Source organism: Austrofundulus limnaeus, unplaced genomic scaffold (genome assembly GCF_001266775.1).
Source record: "Austrofundulus limnaeus strain Quisiro unplaced genomic scaffold, Austrofundulus_limnaeus-1.0 Scaffold344, whole genome shotgun sequence".
NCBI lineage: Eukaryota > Metazoa > Chordata > Actinopteri > Cyprinodontiformes > Rivulidae > Austrofundulus > Austrofundulus limnaeus.
The window spans coordinates 296890-315867 of record NW_013952746.1 but is presented as its reverse complement, the minus strand read 5'-3'; the positions used below and the strand labels follow the sequence as shown (position 1 = coordinate 315867).

The following is an 18978-nucleotide window of genomic DNA, read 5'->3' as shown; positions in this document are numbered from 1 at the left end:
TGGTTGTGTGTGGTTGTGTGTACACTAGGAGACATGACTGCACACGTGTGTTTATCTAATGGGCGGGGGAAGATGAGTCAGATTTAGTCCTAATAAAAGCCACCCTGTTGATCACGCTCTCCACATGCTCTTCAGAACATCTCTCTACCAAACTGCTCCTCTTCTTTTATCCTCCCAACTCCTTCCTAACAAAGCACCAACGCTGCACAGACGAGTCTCTGCCAAATGAAATCATCCACTCTATCCCTCGCACACCCACTTAAAAATAAAAACGAACCCATCCTTTCACCAATTCAATGTGTGATTTATCCCCCGTTCTTCCAAACTCAGCTCAATCAGCRGCGCTTCTCTCATAATTCCTCTTTTCACAGTCTCATTTCATCAGAGCCCGAGGCGGGACTCGACTCTGGTGACTCAACTGCTGACTCATTCAGCAACTTCATGCATCTTTCCAGCAAAGTGCTTTAAATTGGTTAAAAAAATGATTCAAATGCCATTTGTTTGGATTTTGTGGAGGGTAGAGTCTTATAAATCAAAACRGTTTTATTTTGTTTATTGGCATTTTCTTTAAGGGGTGGGGGGTGTTATGCAAAAATCGACTTTTTTGAGCTTTATATTACGCTTTGACTCATTCATGCATGTTCGTGAAATCCTATAATCTCCTGTGGTAGTCATGTGAAGCTGCCTAAACACTTGCTGCTACAAAGATCTGCCTATTTRTACATAGCCCCTCCCTGGAGCTCAGTCCACAGCYGAGGTCCTGCCCCACAGAGCACTCCTTCCTCAATGTATCATTTAAAAATGTGCTGAAGTGGGAGTGTTCGAAATGGTAGGAGGWTTTTAAAAGAGGCARAGGCCAATTTCARGATGTTTATATAGGCTATGARGGAAAGTCAAATTTATTTTTGATATATATAGCATTTTTATAACAAYTGAAAGAAACAGTGCCTGTGGTATAGAACTGAACTAAGTGCCTGGAAAATACATATCGCTTATTTGTAGAAAATGTTAGAAAAATTAAGCCTCGTTTTGTGCTTGATTGCAAATATTTAAGGCATAAATTTAGGGAAAAAATTAATGCTGTCTCTGATTTGAGCCATGTAAAAGTAGAAAAAAATTTCCACCTCTGCATCTCTGTGTCCTCAACTTTAACTTCACTCAACTCCTGCAGCATTCACCGAAGAAATGTCAAATTTAAACAGTTTTTTCTTTTATATTAATTGCAAAAATGGCAATATGTTCACAATGTTACTTTAAAATAAAACAGAATTAACACTGGTCTATTAGTACTTTGTTTTGTGTTTTCTAACCTACCAACATATTCCTGCTTTTTAATCTTTTTTGACTAGCCAAAGAATGGAAACTGTATCTTTTATAATTTGCTATGAATGAAGGCATGAACAAAGCCAACACAGTAAAAATAATCGTTAACATAATTTTAAAATGAGCCTTTATAACACTACCATGTGATTCTAAAAACTTTAAGAAAACACAGCCAAGGGTTACAGAAGGGTTGGATAGTTTAAATTTTGCTCAGCTCTGTTCTGTCTAAAATCAACTGCAGAGAAAATAAGAGCGCTGACGCAGCCGTCTCTTCCTGTTGTGTTTCATTTTGTCTGAAGCATGTCACACACCTGTTCAGGTAAAGAGTTACAAAGTAAGCCAGTTGGAACAAGCAATTAAATAAAAAAGTGGAATTTGAGAACTGACGTAAATGTGATGACGCATTTATGACACAGAGTGGGGCAGAAAATACAGCCTTATAAGTTCAAGCAGTGTGACAAAAAGAGCTCCACAAACACTGATTTCAAGAACAACAGGTAAAAACTTAATTAGATGTTTTTAAAATGTCTCTTTTTTTAAAGAAGGATAACTTTGTAACTACTGATGCAGGCTGCTGTGAGCTGGCATTTGACATTTAAACTAAATGCTTTGAATATTTCTTTCAGTACTGATTCAAACGACCGCTGCTGTTATCTCGTTTTATTTCCTGCCAACTCTTGCTTTGCTAAATATGTTCACAAGCCTTTTCCACAGAATGCACAAAGGATAAACAAAACAGGATGGACTTATTAGGATATTTTGGATTTATTTGAAATACAGCCACACTACACTGCTAAAGTGGGGGTCTGTCCAAAAATCCTCTAATCTACAGGCATCTCTGAGAAATATAATTAGCAAATGTGGTGAAAAAACAGCTGCAGCGAAAATGAATAAAGAAATTATTGAATCATTTGATGAATTCATCCTCACTATTTCAGTCATGGTCTGATACGCTGCGGCCACTGCCAAAAACAAAACGAGACCGCTACAGGTCAGGGGTTCTGCTGGGAAAGTGACATGGCTACAAACTGCTCTCGCTCCAGATCTGTACACCTCCAAGACACTGAGGCAGGCCTGAAAGATTATAGATGACCCCTTCTACCTTTGAAACATCCTTAAAGAAATACTCCCCTCTAACTGGAAGTTTGGTCCACATTGGTCCAACAGTACCTTCCCATCAACTGTTGGACTAAAACACTCTTTAGGATATTCTGTTCTCACCATAACTCCTAAAACAAGCAGATCATAAATCAGATTGACTAACTTTGTTTCATACTTTTGTATATTTTWATTTTAATTTTTAAATATATCTGCAGATGTTTCAATTTATAACTTTCAAGAGTTCCTGTTTGCATGTTTTTTCCAAAATGCCAACTGTGTGTCACAGTTTTTGTGCATTTGTCGTGTTATGAACCTTTCTGCACCTTGTGTAAACCTGGCGATACAACAAGATTAAAATGTTACGCCATAATTTACATAAACCTTTCAGTCAAAGAAGCTTGTTCTGTGTATCTTGCTTTCGTCTGTATGACACACACGCTTCACACTACAGCGCTAGCTGTCTGCGCATGTCTGGAGCCAAAACATCTCCTACAGTGTTTACACAAGTGGACATCTGGGATAATCAGAGAAGATCAGGACAAACACTCCATATCCTGCCAGAATTGCAACAGTGGAAAAGATGATCACAGGGAGGCCGAATGTAGAAAGACAGAGGATGAAAGTTTTTAGGTTCTGATCTTACATCTTCATCCAGGTTGGTCTGCTCCAGGTCGATAAGTTTAAATTGGACTCTCTTTAAAATCTCCTCCAGAGACTCGCAGGTTTTGTGGTCCAGCTTCTCACCTGAAGACATGAGCAGAGATTTTAATTTACTATTTTCAAAAACAGTTAACACCATAGCTTTGTAAATACGTATTCTTAAAAGTAAAATCTTAGCATTGACAGTTTATTTTACAACGTGTAACTACAGACACAGTAAATGCTTAATACATGACTGATGCTTTTTAGTGCTTACCTTTTAGATCTAAGCAATCATTTCTTTGTGTCAGGTCTTTAAGTTCCTACAAAAACAAAAAACAAAGTGAGTCAGGTTGAGTTCACTTTGTGTATTCTCTTATTGAAGCAGACTTTGCTTTTCACATGTTGAACCTTTTATATCACAGGAGAAGCGATTCAATAAATCACTGGAGGAGATAAGGCACAAATGTTGTGCAAACTAAGATAAACTATTAGCTACAAACATTTTCTTTTGCTGTTGCTGACTGAGCTCAACTGACTTTGATAAGTCAGTAAATTACATATGGCTTTCTCCTTTTTGCTGCATGTTGTCATTTCAGGTGCATGACAAACTGAGCCTCTGATTTTGTTAAACTGGTACATTTTTTCCACTTGCTCTTTTTTAAATCAAACTCAAACCAAAAATGATGTTGCTTTAGTTTTGTTTTTCTACTCTTCCTAAAACACAGCAGAATAAAAATATTTTTAAAGTGTTGTTAAAGGTACATTTTCCATGGCTAATTCACTGCAAAATGCTTCTCATGGTTTGATGGCTACACTTTCATAAAGTGGCCATGACATGAAACATTTGAATCGCAGCAGAGTGGAACCATTTAAATAAAAGTAAATCAAAAGGTGGGCTTAAATTCAAAGCAGCACAGGTGTGTAGGGAAACTAAACTGCAAACCACACAAGTTCATTTGAAAACTTCAACATGACTAAGAGACTTGCACAGTTTGAAGCAGAATTAAAAGCAAAGTTTCCCCGTGTGGAACCTTGAGTTCCTTTTCAGTCATTTCACTCAGTACAACACACAGTTGTATATGGGACACGCGCACCTGGCTGAAGCCACCTCTAATCACGTCTTTAGACCAGTGACGTGGTGACGTTGAACGTCTGGTGACAGGCTCCGCCTTCACCCTATAAGTTCGGAGTCACCAGCGTCATTACTCTGTTCTATCGCCCTTCACCTCGCGATAGTCACCTCTAAACCTGAGCTCACRTAGCTGCTGCTAGTTAGCTCAGCTTCTAAGGTTCTTAGGCTAGCTTTACTGGTGCTAACCGTGTTACCTGCTGGTTCGTATGTCTGCTGCTCGACGCTACTTAAATGACCTTTATTTTCTGCTGAAAATCTGTTTTGTGGTTCACGATGAGCACAAAACCACCTTCGAAGAAGCCGAAGTCTTCTGTTCACCCCTGTCCTCAGGGGTGCGGCTTTAAGCTTCATGAGAAGGACCAGCATGAGGCCTGCCCGGCCTGCCTAGGAATCATTCACGCTCGACGGGCTCGAGTCCTGCCGGGCCTGTGCTGGACTTTCGCATCCCGACACTGGAGAGGAGAGTGAAATTCCTGGAGAAAATGCTGGGGGAAACTGCTGTTTTCCGACAAGACCCGCTGCTCTCCGAATCCAGCCAGACGGCTCAGTCCGACGAAGACGAGGATTCGGCGGTCGAAGCCCCCGCTGCTAGCTGGGCGGACCAGATGGAGCACGAGGCGGCCTCACCCGACATCGAGGGGGGCGAGACYCAGTTTCTACTGGATCTAAACCAAGAGGAGGACGATGTTCTGCAGATGGAGCAGGAGGTTCTCAGTCTGTATGAAGACGACGAGGAGCCGTGTCCAGCTCACTCCATGCCCGCTGCTGAGAGGGTGGACCAGGATTCGTCCATCTTGTCTCTGTGCCGCCGAGCTGCTGCTAAACTGGAGGTACAGTGGCCCGACCCYCCACCTGCTCAAAAGCCGTCGAGGTTCGCAGGGTTTTATCTCCCGTCTGAACCGGCTGATGTGAAGCACCGTCTGCCTATGTTTCCAGACTTTGTGTCKGAGCTGACGTCTTCCTGGAGCAAACCACTGTCCATCCGCGCCTTCGTGCCTGGACAGGGTCAGTACTTGGACGTGGAAGATGCAGACCAAGCAGGCCTGGTGGGCATCCCTCCGATGGAGCCTTCTTTAGCCGCTTATTTGGCTCCGTCTCACAACCAGGGTGTGAGCGGGCCCACCCTGCTCCCTTCCAAGCCCTGCAGATTCTCTTGGGCACAGCTGGAGAAAATCTACAAAGCCATCCTCAAAGCTCATCCTCCTCCGTTCAAGAAGGCGGCGACGCCCGGGACTTCAAAGGCCCAGGCCGCCGAACCTTCCAGCAAGCCGCAGCCTCCCCGTCAATCGGCATGGAGCAAAGGCCCCCCTCCGAGTCAGCAGGACAGTTCAGCGGCTCGGAAGAAGAAGTCAAAGTCCTCCTAACAGCAGGACTGTCTTCACAGGGACTTCAAAAACAGAGAGACAATGTTCAGCTGTAGTTGAAAAGACATTTAAAGGTTTGTGTTTCAGAAAACGGCCCCAAGAGGCGTCGGGTTTCAAATGTTCAGTCTCCTCTGTTAATGTCCCGAAAAATAAACAAAAACATGTAGCCCCCTCCCTGGATGTAAATTGTGTTTTAAAATGCAAAACTTTAATAAACAGTTCTGCAAATGTTTTCAATGTGTCATTAAAGAATTATCTTTGTGCACAAACGAACACAATAAGCTGCGGGCGACAGTCAATAATGTTGTTCCTTCCCCATCCAGTGGAGGGCAGCAGCGACACGTCTCCAACAGTCAGTCACTTAGCAACGTGACTCCCTCTCTGGCACACATGCGCACCCTCTCCATGGGTACAAAGAACTGTTGCTATGGGTTACAGGCTGCAGTGCCGCGTCAGGCCGCCTCGCTTTCGGGCCACTGTAAACACAGTGGTGACAAACAAGGCAGCCGCCATTTTAAGAGAGGAAATTTGCACGTTGCTAACAAAGAGAGCTATTCGAGTGGTTCCAGCTGCAGGAACACAAAAAGGTCTGTGCAGCCGTTATTTTCTTGTTCCGAAGAAAGGGGGAGGCCTGCGGCTTATTTTGGATCTGAGAGTGTTAAACCGGTACCTTCAAACCTACAGGTTCAAAATGTTAACGCTCAAACAGCTAATTCATTCGATCAGCCCGGGTGATTGGTTTGCGACCATCGATTTAACAGACGCCTATTTTCACCTAGCGATTCACCCGGAGCACAGAAAATATCTCAGGTTCGAATAGAACCTGCGTTAGAAGCTGCGTTGACTCCTCTCAGGGAAAGGGGGGTCCGTCTGTTAGCATATTTAGATGACTGGGCTCTGATCGCAAGCTCCAAGGAGCAAACATTAGATCAGCTGTCTCAGGTTCTGTCAYACATTCAGGCTTTAGGGTTTTTAGTAAACACGCAGAAAAGTCTATTAACACCAAGTCAGCAGTTTTTGTCCCTCGGACTACAAATCTGCTCCTTGTCAAGCAGGGCTCGCCTCTCAGAAAACAGAGTGGCAGCATTTCATCGCTGCTTAGCTCAGTTTCAACTGGGACGCAAACTGAGCTTCAAAACCGTACTACAGTTACTGGGAATGATGGCTTCCATGATTTCAGTAGTAAACAGTAGTATTTCACCGTTTGTGGCTGCTGCTAACCCACACAGAGGTAAAGCTCTTTCTAGACAAAGACTCTCTCACTGGTTTGTAGAGGCCATCTTGCAAGCATACAGCAGCAAAAACCTTCCAATCCCTCTTGGAGTTAAAGCTCACTCCACCAGGGGTGTAGCGACATCTTGGGCCCTTTTTAAACCTGTGAGTGACATTTGTGCCACGGCCAGCTGGGCCTCACCAAACACAGTTGCACGATTTTACAGCCTGGATGTAACAGCACCTTCAGTGGCTCATTCTGTACTTTCTGCCGGGTCCAAAGCTCTGCATTAGTACAGTACTTACTCAGGCACACTACTTAACTCAGGTCTGATACTGCTCTGCGAGGCGCTTTGACAAGTCCCATATACAACTGTGTTGTACTGAGTGAAATGACTGAAAAGGAACGTAAGGTTATGAATATAACCACGGTTCCTTGAAGGAATAGAACGAAGTACAACACCTTGTTGTCCCCGCATCACAAAGGCTCGGTGAAGGGCGGTATCTAACTGAGTAATGACGCTGGTGACTCCGAACTTATAGGGTGAAGGCGGAGCCTGTCTCCCGACGTTCAACGTCACCACGTCACCGGTCTAAAGACGTGGTTAGAGGTGGCTTCAGCCAGGTGCGCGAGGGCGCGCGTGTCCCATATACAACTGTGTGTTGTACTTCGTTCCATTCCTTCAAGGAACCGTGGTTATATTCATAACCTTACGTTTTATAAGCGAGACACTGTGGACATATTCACACATAAACAAAACTAATCATTAAAAAATGCTACTTTTATGCGTCTCGACTGTACATTCTTTAACCCTGTTGGTAATATACCTTTACAATCTCCAATGTAGTCCACAACATTTGATTGACAAGTGGTATTTAATCTCTTAACCTGTCTAAAAAATTAAACTACCAGCACAAACATAAAACAAACACAGTGTCGCCCTCAAAACTATGCAGCAGCAAATTCCCGTCTCTAGATGACGGTCCAGTCCATTCAGGATGAACTCTGTAGCCCCTGTCCTTCTGCCTCACTGCCATGGCTGACTGCAGTGATGCAAACAGTCCCACAAAAACATGAGCTTATTCGACAAATAATTCATCTACAAAGCTGTCCTGCAAGATACAAACAGGACAACAAACCTATACCAGTTTCTGATTACAATTTGTAAAACAATTTAAAAGAAAAATTAATGCATGCACATTTGAGCTGACTGATCATCAGTGCAGTCTCTACCTCAGTTCAATAGATTTGACTTTAATGGTGCCACTAAAACTTTATGTTCTGGTCACCTGATAGTGATGTACAGGAAAAAATTTAAACTAAGTGAATGAATATTGTAGTTTTTTTGTACAGAGGGTATATGCAGTTAGGCTCTGGGGGAAGACAACTGAGAATATAGTTAATGAATATGATTACCAATTCAACAACTAAAAATGTAGTTGTTTGATGTAGTGAAAGATAATGGTTTATCAGATGACAGAGAATTTTAGCTCTGTATTTGTCTCATTGCTCAGAGTACTAACATATTTTTAAACAGGGCTGCTTGATATTGTAAAAACTGTATGTGATATGTTTTAGATATTGTAGCTATTACGYCAGTTAAAACAAACCCACATTTTACTCATTTTTCACTTTCACCTACACCAGGTGTGGGCATCAATGGAGGGGAAGCAAAAACGTAAATTTGCACTCCACTTTGACAATTGAGGGTGCAGCTGCTCCACTGATCAGGTGCCTGTGTCTGCAGATCAAGTGTGGATATACAGAAGCTGAGGCAGCAGAAGATTTTGCGCAAGATTTACAATTTCATGCCACTTAAATGGTGTCAGCCTTCAGGGACTTCAGGGCCTTTGCACCCTACGTGAATGTAAGAATTGTATAATGAGAAAAACGACTTGTTCCAACAGAAAATGGCACCGCAAAAATGTGGCCAAGCATCCATGTTTTAAGACTCCAGTGGGAGTTTCTGTGGAGGCATTCAACATGTATCTGCTAAATGGAGACCCTTGAAAAACAAACAAACATATTACCACAGGTGGTAATAAGAACCTGTAAGGTCACTGGCAATGAACCAAGTGCAGAAACCAGTTAGACCTAATAAAGAAAGTATTTAGAGTGAAGGAAGGGAAGTAATAAATGGTACGTAGTAGTAGATGGTTGAACACATCTCACTGATCACCACTCACTTGGACAGCCATGTGGCTTGTTTATGTAGCTGCAAACTGCAGGGATGACTAAGCAGAAATGAACAGTGGCTGCTAGTAGACCAACAGACTGTCCTGGCTCTAGACAGAAAAACTGAATATGGAAATGTCACATTTCAACAAAGACTGGCATTATTTTCTCTAAGTGTGGAAATGAACTCTCACTACTGTTCCAGCAATAAGCTAAATACTTGCAGTCTAATAACACTATGCAAATATGACTGCCTACCACCTTCCTCCCACCAGACTCACTGTGCAACAAGTAGGACTCTGAAACAGAGCTGGGTTTTGCAGCTACAGTGCACACACTGTAAAAACAAGCCCGAGCCTTTTTGAGTTTTGTGAAATTGTATCTACAAGCTAATGAGCAACAGTGTTGAATCAAAAAGATCACCAGATAAGCACACATTTAGCTACACAAAAAAAGTCACCACTTGCCTGGTCAGCTGAGAGTTTGGGATAACATCTCAGCTACTTGTGGATATTCACATCACAGCGTTAAGCTGCAGCTGAAGAGATCACTTGGTCTTTTCAGAAGCATCTGAATAAACTGAGCCATTTTACATTATTACACATTAAGCAACTCAGTTTGAACATTTTCTTTTGCTTTCTGACATGTGGACTTTGTATGAGCTACATATTAGGTTTCAAGTGTCATCCAGACTGAGTTACAGGTGGACAATAATCTCGTTTTTTTCCCCCAACCAGGCGTCTGAAAAGGCCTTTTTGTTTTGTCTGGCCACGTCTTCCCATTTCCTCKTTTTCCTGCTCTGCACTACAAAAACATATTTGACAGAGGAAACACTTCAACTACAGTGAGACAAAAAGGCATGTGTATCAGTTCACACACAAAGGCCCAAAATACACACAAATAAATAGCCCTGAGGCTTCCTTCAATAGATATGAAGAACTACTTACACAAAGGGATTTCATGACTATCTGAGCCATACCATTTAAACACTGTCTGTTGTGACTAATAACCTGAAAAAAGCCCAAATAAAGGTCCTAGTTAATCCCCACTACAGATGAAGCCATGAAATGATTAAATTAAAACCATCCACCTCTATTAACAAAAGTAACAACTAACAGCTGCTGGATAGTTTGCAAAAATAATGAATAGATATATAAAAAAATTCCACATCAAAATTGAACCCATTAAACATATGACAATTATTCAACTGATGTAATAAAATAATAATTTTAAAAACCAGACTTTATTTTTATGTGAAAAGAAGAAGAAAAATTGTTAATTTATATTTAGGTGAGAGCTTTTCAGGAATCATATGCTTGTTTGCTTTGAAGGATTAAATGTAAAAAGATCTCCAGGGTACAATTAAACACTTGAGCTCAATGTGCCATCCTGAAAAACCTCCCTTCTACAGTATCAGTGTCTGCAGTCAGAAAGGACATCAGTGCAGAAGAACAGCACACTATAAGTTCAACAACATTTAAAAAATAAGAAATCGGGATTTAGCATTTTAGAGGTGTGAGGCTTTAAAGTCCTACGTTTTATTTGTTGCTTTGTGTGTGTATGTTTGTAAGGTTGATCCTTACCTGAATCTGTTTGAGCACTTTGGGTATAGGCTTACAGTTAAGTTTCTGACAGGCCTGTTTATAGGAAGAGAGGATCTCTTCCACCGTCACATTATGAGCTGCAAAACAGAAGAAAGAAAGCAATCAAAAGGTTAGAGAAGCATTTTCTCTGCATTTTTGTCATTCTCAAGGGGGTAAACAGACAAATTCACACACAAAGAAAAAAAAATCAGACTCAAGTGAAAATGCAATGAAAGAAAAGTTARCCATCCATGTCCAGGAGGTTCAAGACAGATTTTATGATTGCTTAATATGACTGATGCAACAACATGTCAGAAAAGTGTAAAAGGTTTGGTTTAAAAAGTGTGTAAAGTTTGGATGTGACCATTAAAATACAATTAGGCCCACATCCATTTGGACACAATGTATGTTTTTTTTTTTACCGGTTTACTGAAACATATTCAAGTTATAGTTAAACAATGGAGAAGGACACAAAATCCAGACTTTCAGGTTTCATTTGAGGGTATCCACATTAAAACTGAATGAAAGGTTTTTGGAGTTTAGCTCCTTAACATGTCCCCACCCCAAAGTGGCGATATAAAAATAAACAAATATCAGATGCATGCTCATGTGTTCAATAGGATCAAACCAGCTGCTCATCAAAGCTGTTCATCTTACTTATTTAACAACTGGCTTCAGAGAAGAGATAATTATCAGCAAAATGACATACAGAAGGAAGAGCTGCTCAGAGTCCTGTTCTGGTCCTGCTCCACATGAACAAACACGCCCACTAAGTTCTGACCAGTTACACAGTGGGCCACAAGGTCCGTAGTGCAGCGTTTTGACTGGGGGCAACGTACACAACAGCTGTCACCGGGGGATAGCAGCAGGATAGCAGACGAAAGTTACGCAATTTTTTGTCAATCAGCGGGGGAATCAAGCCGTGCGACTTTAAGTATAAACCAAGCTTAACTGTACATACAAAACGCTAACATGGTTGTGTGAACATTACTTGTTGGCAAACACTTATCCCATAATGTTAGTTGCCACATTGAAATTTTGTAATCACCGAGTCATGCATAATTGGTGGCAACACGACGGCTCAGTGGTTAGCACTCCCGCCTCACAGGGTCTGATCCCCAGTTTGGACGTGGGGTCTTTCTGTGTGGAGTTTGCATGTTCTCCTCATGCTTGTGTGCGTTTTCCCCAGGTACTCTGGTTCCCCCCACAACACAAAATATGTACAATAGATTGTCTTCAGGCCAAGGCCGCCTCTTGCAAAAAAGATCAGCGATCTTAATGGAATTTGCCTGGTAAAACAACGGTAAAACAAATAATAAAAAAATAACAAAATTGTTGGTCAGAGTTCTAACATCAGTAAAAGCACAGTGGTTCTGATATCCAATCCTTTGGGAAACTCAAAATCATTAAAACAAACCATCTTTAATCATCTCACAAATCTTTAAAAGAGAGATTAATCTACCCTGTTGCAGAATATTTATACATAACTTTAAAAAAGTGTAAAACGGAGACACAATGAGAATACGACGACTTAATTGTGACTTATTGGTGTTCAGGCCTCAGGGAGTGCTTGTCTGACATCAGCRATTGTAGCCCCTTTAGAAGTGCCTCTACTTAAGTCAGCAAAAAAAGAAGGTATTGTTCTTGGTTTCTGAGTGGGTTTGGTGCAGTTGCCATCCCAGACTGTTGCAGGAGGCTAACTCCAGTCAGATGACTGGAAAACACTCAAAAACCACTGTTCTCMTCTGGCTGAAAACTCAGCTGAAAGGTGAAGCGCAGCGCTCAAGCCGAGAAACAGACACAGAGATGAAATAGACGAACAGAAAATATAAAATTTTGCATGTCACACGGGCAAAATAATTTGTTTTACATTTTATTTCTTAAGTTTGTTTCATTCTATTTTCTTTTCTTTTTRATTGTTTTAATGTCTGTTCGAAATAAATAAATAAAAAAAATATACAGATAATAAACAAAGTACATAAAAAACAAGTTTTTAAGCCTCAGCCGACAAACGCATTCAGTGTGTTAGTGTTTGAACAGTTGGCTGTTTCTTTGAATAAAGCTGACTATTGCTGCAGTCAACATTTTGATTTTGCCAAGGTGAGAACCTGTGCCCTTTACTGTTCAGCTCCATTCATCTCTACAATCAATCATCTCCCACAGTTTCTCATTAAAGTAACTCACATTTTAAGTTAAAAATCTACAGATAAATGATGCAGAGCGTGCAGCACTATGGTGTGTGGGAAAAAAAAATGCATTCCTTGTTTTCAGACCCAGACCAGTCTGATTCTTTAACGAGACCTGCTGTACATGTTTATGAACAGCCCACAGTGACAAAGTGTCTGAATGAGGCTATGGAAATGGGAAATAAACGTTTCTAATTGGCAAGTGCAGGTTTGAATCATTACAAAACTATCGCAAAAATTCTGCCATAAAGGGTGCAAGCTGATCACAAGCTAACCCTATTTTTTACATTTATTTATTAAATACTTTTATTGTCTTATTTTCTTCTTTGTGCTACGGCAGAAAAAAAGAGACACTGTTTAATATACTTCCACTCGTTTGGATTTTTTCCCCCCTGAAAAACGTTGTTGTTATACGTCTTATTTTTGTAAACGTGAACAGTTATAATTTTCCAGAACTTGTTTAAAACATATTCTGCAGCTTATAAGAATGTCATTTAAGCTGTTGCGCTTTAATCCTCATCATGAGCTCTGYCTCGCCATGAAATGATTCAGAGAGGTGCAACATCCAAAATATTTGAGGCATTTCGTCCTCCACAACTGTGGAGGGGCTTCGACCAGATTCACTGATGCTTCAGCAAGAAACAGATCCCCCACCTTACTTCAGGCATGAAAATGCATTTTCTCTATGACCCATGAGAAAAAGAGCACCACTCTCGCCAAACGTGTGCTCTTAACATTCACTGATTTATTACTGCAGTTCAATTATATCTTGAACAGCAGTAATTACTTTCTAGCCTTAATAAGTACCCTCTTGACAATAAGTGTCTTTGACTCAGTTGCTGCTAATTTGGGCAGCTCACTCAAAAAAGCAAATAATCTGGACACATCTCTGTGGATTTAATTTGAATGTGACTCTGACCTGTGCACAAGAGAGCACTTTTTTTAAAGTCAGGAACAGCCTGTGATTTCCAGTGAACAAACTGTCCTTGGAAAAGTGTTATTGTGCAGAGTTGCTGTGGAGCAAGTGTGCGAGTAAACATTTCCTGAGGGAAGGTGGGGTTTGGGGTGGGGAGGGTTTAATGCTTAATATGGGGTATTTTTACACAGCTTATTAATTAGAGAACGAAAAGGGATATGAGAAAGAGAGAGAGAGAGAGAGAGAGAGAGAGAGAGAGAGAGAGAGAGAGACAGAAACAGAATTAAGAGGGACAAAGGATGTGCTTGTTGTAATAAAAGAAAATACTATCACTGCTGGGATCTGGAAAGTTGTACAAGGGGGTTGTAATTAAACACTTTAACAAAAATAATTTAACAAAACAAAAAATAGACGCAAAAAGAAGACAGAGATAATGACTTTAAGCAAGCAGAGTCATTAAAAGCTGAGTTACAGCTGCTGCCTACATTTCTGCTTGCTCTGTCCTTGTTTTATTGCACTCTGCTGCAACATGCACAAACGGAGCGGTGATGAGGAGGCACACAGGAGGAGAGAGGAAGCCAAGAAGACTGCCCCAAACCACATCTGTGACATTCACGTTGTTGTTGTTCTTTTGGTTGCTCCCTTTTTCACATGAAAGATTTGACAATTGTTTTAAGTCGAATGCCCTTCCTGATGCAACCTGGGTTCGAACCTGCAGCCTCCAGATTACAAGACTGAACACCGAGCTGCTACACAGTTTCCTGTGACAGTCGGGTTACAGAGCAAAATGTGGTGGCCTCTTAACCAAAGCACATGCAAGAAGCAAACAATATAGGAAAGCACATGCAGGAGTGAAAGCAAAAATATTACAGAAAACAGGCTCTGAAATCTAGAAAAGGAAACATGAAAAAYACAAACAGGAAATACAAACAAGCAAAAAGATAAACACTGGTGAAGCTTGACATGTTGAGGAGAATTATGGCCTTAGTTTAGATATAAAAGAGAAAGTCACAGGCAAACAAACCTAAAAGTGTTACAATCTCTGTCCTTTTTCTGTATCAAGTTCTGATCATGTTCAGGAAGAAGGAAAGCACTTTGGGCTTAAATAGGTGAGGGTGACCCAATGGTCAAGCACAGGTGGGACATACGACTGTCTGGCATTCCTTTGCTGTATTTTCCAGCATGTCTGCTCCTTCTACTCTTTATAATCAAAATAAACACAACAAGCCCAAAACTGAAAAATGAGCAAGTGTCCAGTTATTTCTAAAAACGTGCCTATTTTTAAATCTGCCCCCAGAGTCAGCACCAGCTGCCAGCTGGATGAAATGATCGCCTCAGCAGATGACATCTCAGTTCTAGAAATGACAAATTAGAGACAAGCTGATGATATTTCTGCAGTGGAAGGAACAGGAGAGAAGAGACATCTCCGCTCTGGCTCATTAAAAACTTCTTAACAACACAGCARTAGATGCTGATTTTCCTCATTACAGTTGCTGGCTGCCATTATGCATGCACTGTTACAACAAAACCTAAAGCTGAATCACGTGCTCCTGCCTGAGCTGAGCTTGTGAGAAGGAAAAYAAAAACACTGTCACAACACTTCCTGGACTGATGACTCAGGTCAACAAGGTAAATGAAGTTATGTAGACTTATTATCCTCTTCTTCCATCATATCCATTTGATCCAGGGTTTTTCCCTTAAAAAATTTTAAAAACGCAGTCTGTGAGCTATAAGGATATTGCCTTACAATTTTTTTCATGATATAGAAGGAAGCACAATGAAGTGTAGGCAGTTCCAGTGACACGTCAGACGTAAAAAATTAGTTCAGGAAAATCCTGTTTCTGCTTCCAACAGCAGTGCACCTCATCAACACCTACACATGAAGCAAACTACTGCTTCTCAGACTAAAACAAAACAAACTGGACTTAAAACTAGGGGATACAAACAATCAATCAATTCATGATTGTTGAATAATTGTTTAATAAAAATGTTTCATGCAAGTAATTGATAATTTCCACTCTAACTGGAAAGATATGCCCTATCTGCAACTGTTTCAATTTGAGTCAAAAGTAGACTTCAAACTTTAAACCAGTTTTTAAATTGTGGTTGTAGGCCAAGTTAAATCTGAGTTATGATAAATATTATATAGCACCTCTTTTTTTTYCCCTTTTCTTAAAATGTGGCGTGYTTGGATTTTTTAGTTAGGGTGTAGTTTTGTGTCTTTAGTTTTGTCAGTTGTGGTGTGTTCGAGGCTAAATGAGGCAATCTTTGTACGTGGAGCTGAGCTTGATGGTCTGACGCTGTACTGAGGGAGGAAACAACGTGGCCCGCCCACCTGCTCCAGAACCAGGCTGGCTGGTCCAACAGAACCACGTATCAGTTCTGAGCTCTGAAGAACAGAGTAGGATGTTTATGTTGCCGCAGAGGTCAGAAGGTTCCAGCCACAGAGAACACCTTGAGCCCAGTTAGAYTAGGGTTGGGCAATATTGGAAAAAATAAATAATCACGATTAACTGTGGTATTTAGCCGATAACGAGTAATTTGACGATTATCCCCTGGAGTCCCTGGACACCCTCATGTCCTGGTCACATGACTAATTTAGTGGGAAAGATTTGCTCTTCGTAAAAAAAATCTGTTCCAAATTGTGTCAAAATTACAGACTTCAGGCTATAAATCAAATTTTAAATTGTGTTGATAGACAAATAAATTACAGAACTTTTTTTTAATGTTCGTCATATTTGAAGTGGAGAGGAGCAGCGAGCAGCCTGGTAGCATTAATCGCATTAATCGTCAAGTCCCAAAAAATAACCGATTGTTTTTCTGACGATTAATTGCACATGATACGATTATGCCCAACCCTAAGTTAGACCCACTTGAGTTCAAAATAACCTTTTTATGGTTTCAGACAAAACACCATAAGAAAAAGGCAGCATTCAAGTAAAAAATAAATAAATAAAATAAAACAAGAAAAAAAATCATAAATTCTAAGTGTAAATAAATTCTAATAATTTTACATCTCTGTTTTATGGTGGATTGCTTCACATATATTATACTTTTAGCCCCCACCCCCCAATTCAGCAACCTAATAGATTTGYTTTGTTATACTGTATTTATAAATGTCCAAGTTTAATAACGTGAGAAATCCACTTTTTTGTTTATTCAGTCAGTATTTAATACAGCTGGCACATTGTTAAAATATAATGATTTGCTTCTTTTTTTAATTCAGCATATTATATAAAAATAGCCCTTCATGTTATGGAAAGAGAAAACTCAGGTTGTTAAGAAAATGGACACAAATCAATTAACTGTTAGTTGAWAATTTTTAAAATTCAAAATCTAGCACCAAAGTGAGCAGAGAGTAGTTTTGGCAGTCCTTTATTCCCTCGTTATTCTTGGTCTTTGCCTCGAACAGTCAGAACCAGCTACTATAGACAGAAAATACAACACAAGGACGGCGCATTGATGCAAAAAAGTTCACTACATTTTTTAATCAATCACACTGTCATTGCTATCATATAATCTCAATCATGTTTGTGTTCACATTCATGTCTGGGGTTTTTGCAGTTCACCTATTTTCAACAGATAATCTGCTCCTCTGCAGTTCCAAGAAAAAAAAAAAGCTGCAAAAACAAGCTTGTCTGTGACGGCTGTCATGCAAMCTGTTATTTTTCCTTGATTGTGATTTTCACTTGTTAGCACATTGTAGCAAATGCAGCTATTCTTAGTGCTGTTGCACCTGTTTGACAGAACACAACYAGCTGGGTTGGTATCCTAGGGCGAGGAAAAACTGCAGGCAACAGCGGAGGCTTACTACTCATAAATTTTAAATCAATTACTCAACCTGAACAGCAGGCAGGGCTGCAACAAGCACGAGCACACGTCTGGGGAAGAAAAAAGTATTTACCAACATTGTGACCAGCAAAACCTGTTACTTGACTTGCACATCATTAACTGTCTTGGAGGGATGACGCATTTAGTAAAAACAAAACACTTTCCAGGCGGATCAATTAAACAACACACCTGACRTTATATGCAACCTAGCAGTAGTAATATTAATATTTTGCCCTATCAGTAAASTGTAATTCAGCACCWTGGTAGAAAATTTGGCTTGTTTTGRATCTTGGAGTCAGAGAGCTGAAGCTTAACCTCTTTTCTATTCATAACACTTTTTTGGTGAGGTAAAGTAATGATTTCCAGCACCTCATTCYACTGTCATGAATTTTAGTATGATTGTTTGGAATAAAATGTAAATAAATATGCTTCTTCAGACTTAAAAAAATCACGTTATATGCRATAAGAGTATGTCAACTCAAACAGTGTATAATTAAAAAAGTGTCACTCAAAAAAATGCAAGACAACTTGTCTTGAGGCTGTAACCATCATTAAAAATCTGCTACCTCCATCACCACCACCCACAGCATGTCAGAACAGACTGACCCACAGTGCAAGCGTGGGCTGAGGTGTGTGTTTATGCTTCTCTTACAAGTCAAAAGGAGAAAATGATTATAAATAAATACCATTACATGCTTTTGTAATAAATACAAAGAATCTTTTTTAGGTCGATAAAAATTATTTTAACATCAAAAATATCAGTGGTAGGGTTGCACAATTTTAGGAAGACATTTAATTATAATATTTTATTTTCACTTCTTTTTATTCATTTTGCCATCACAACAGTATTTGTGTGATTTAGAACTTTAGTCACTATCTTTTAAATCAGTTGTGGACATTGTCACTTTACAACAACCACTCTAAAGCAGACATTTATTTTACTTCTGTATCACAGAGTCAATAAGATGTGATGTAAACCAAAACTAGAACAGTACTAAATAAGTTGTGCCCATGGTAAAATGTTACTCTCTTTAACACTAACACGTCTCTACCTTCACCACTGTTTTTTTCTTCTTTGTTCTGACTGATGAGAAACCAAGTGCTAACATGTTGTGCCTTCTTAGTAATGGCTGATACTTTTCCAGGAAAAAGAAAGAAAGGAGATCTAGCAGAAAGAAAGGACTCCAGTGAAGGTGCAGTAACAAAGGATGGCTCGTATTTGATACATTTGACTTGTGAAATTGTGGTGAAAAATACTGCTGAGTCAGTAGGCTGCTGCAGATAAACCTGCTGACCTGCAAATAYTATACATCTGGAGCTACATGGATAACTGAGGGCTCAGCAGACAATAATTTTGCGTAATAAACAGCAACTCACAACAGACTTTATTTTTTAATAGTTATGCCGTATAGGGCTGCCACGATTAATCGATAAATCGACGACTAATCGATTATTAAAATAATCGATGACTAATTTAATAATCGATTAATCGTTTTCTTTTTTTGTTGTTTT

At 40.1% G+C, this 18978-nt stretch overlaps 1 protein-coding gene across 3 annotated transcripts in view; it reads right to left on the bottom strand.

Moving 5' to 3' along the window:
• Window positions 1–18978, bottom strand: part of ppp1r37 (protein phosphatase 1, regulatory subunit 37) — a 39910-nt gene that overhangs the window by 7933 nt on the left and 12999 nt on the right. For all 3 annotated transcript variants that reach the window (XM_014022844.1, XM_014022845.1, XM_014022846.1), the window contains exons 2-4: window positions 10534–10631; window positions 3341–3386; window positions 3068–3168 (exon numbers count right to left, since the gene is read on the bottom strand). In XM_014022844.1, the coding sequence (XP_013878298.1) occupies window positions 3068–3168; window positions 3341–3386; window positions 10534–10631 (245 nt within the window). The remainder of the gene's footprint in view (window positions 1–3067; window positions 3169–3340; window positions 3387–10533; window positions 10632–18978) is intronic.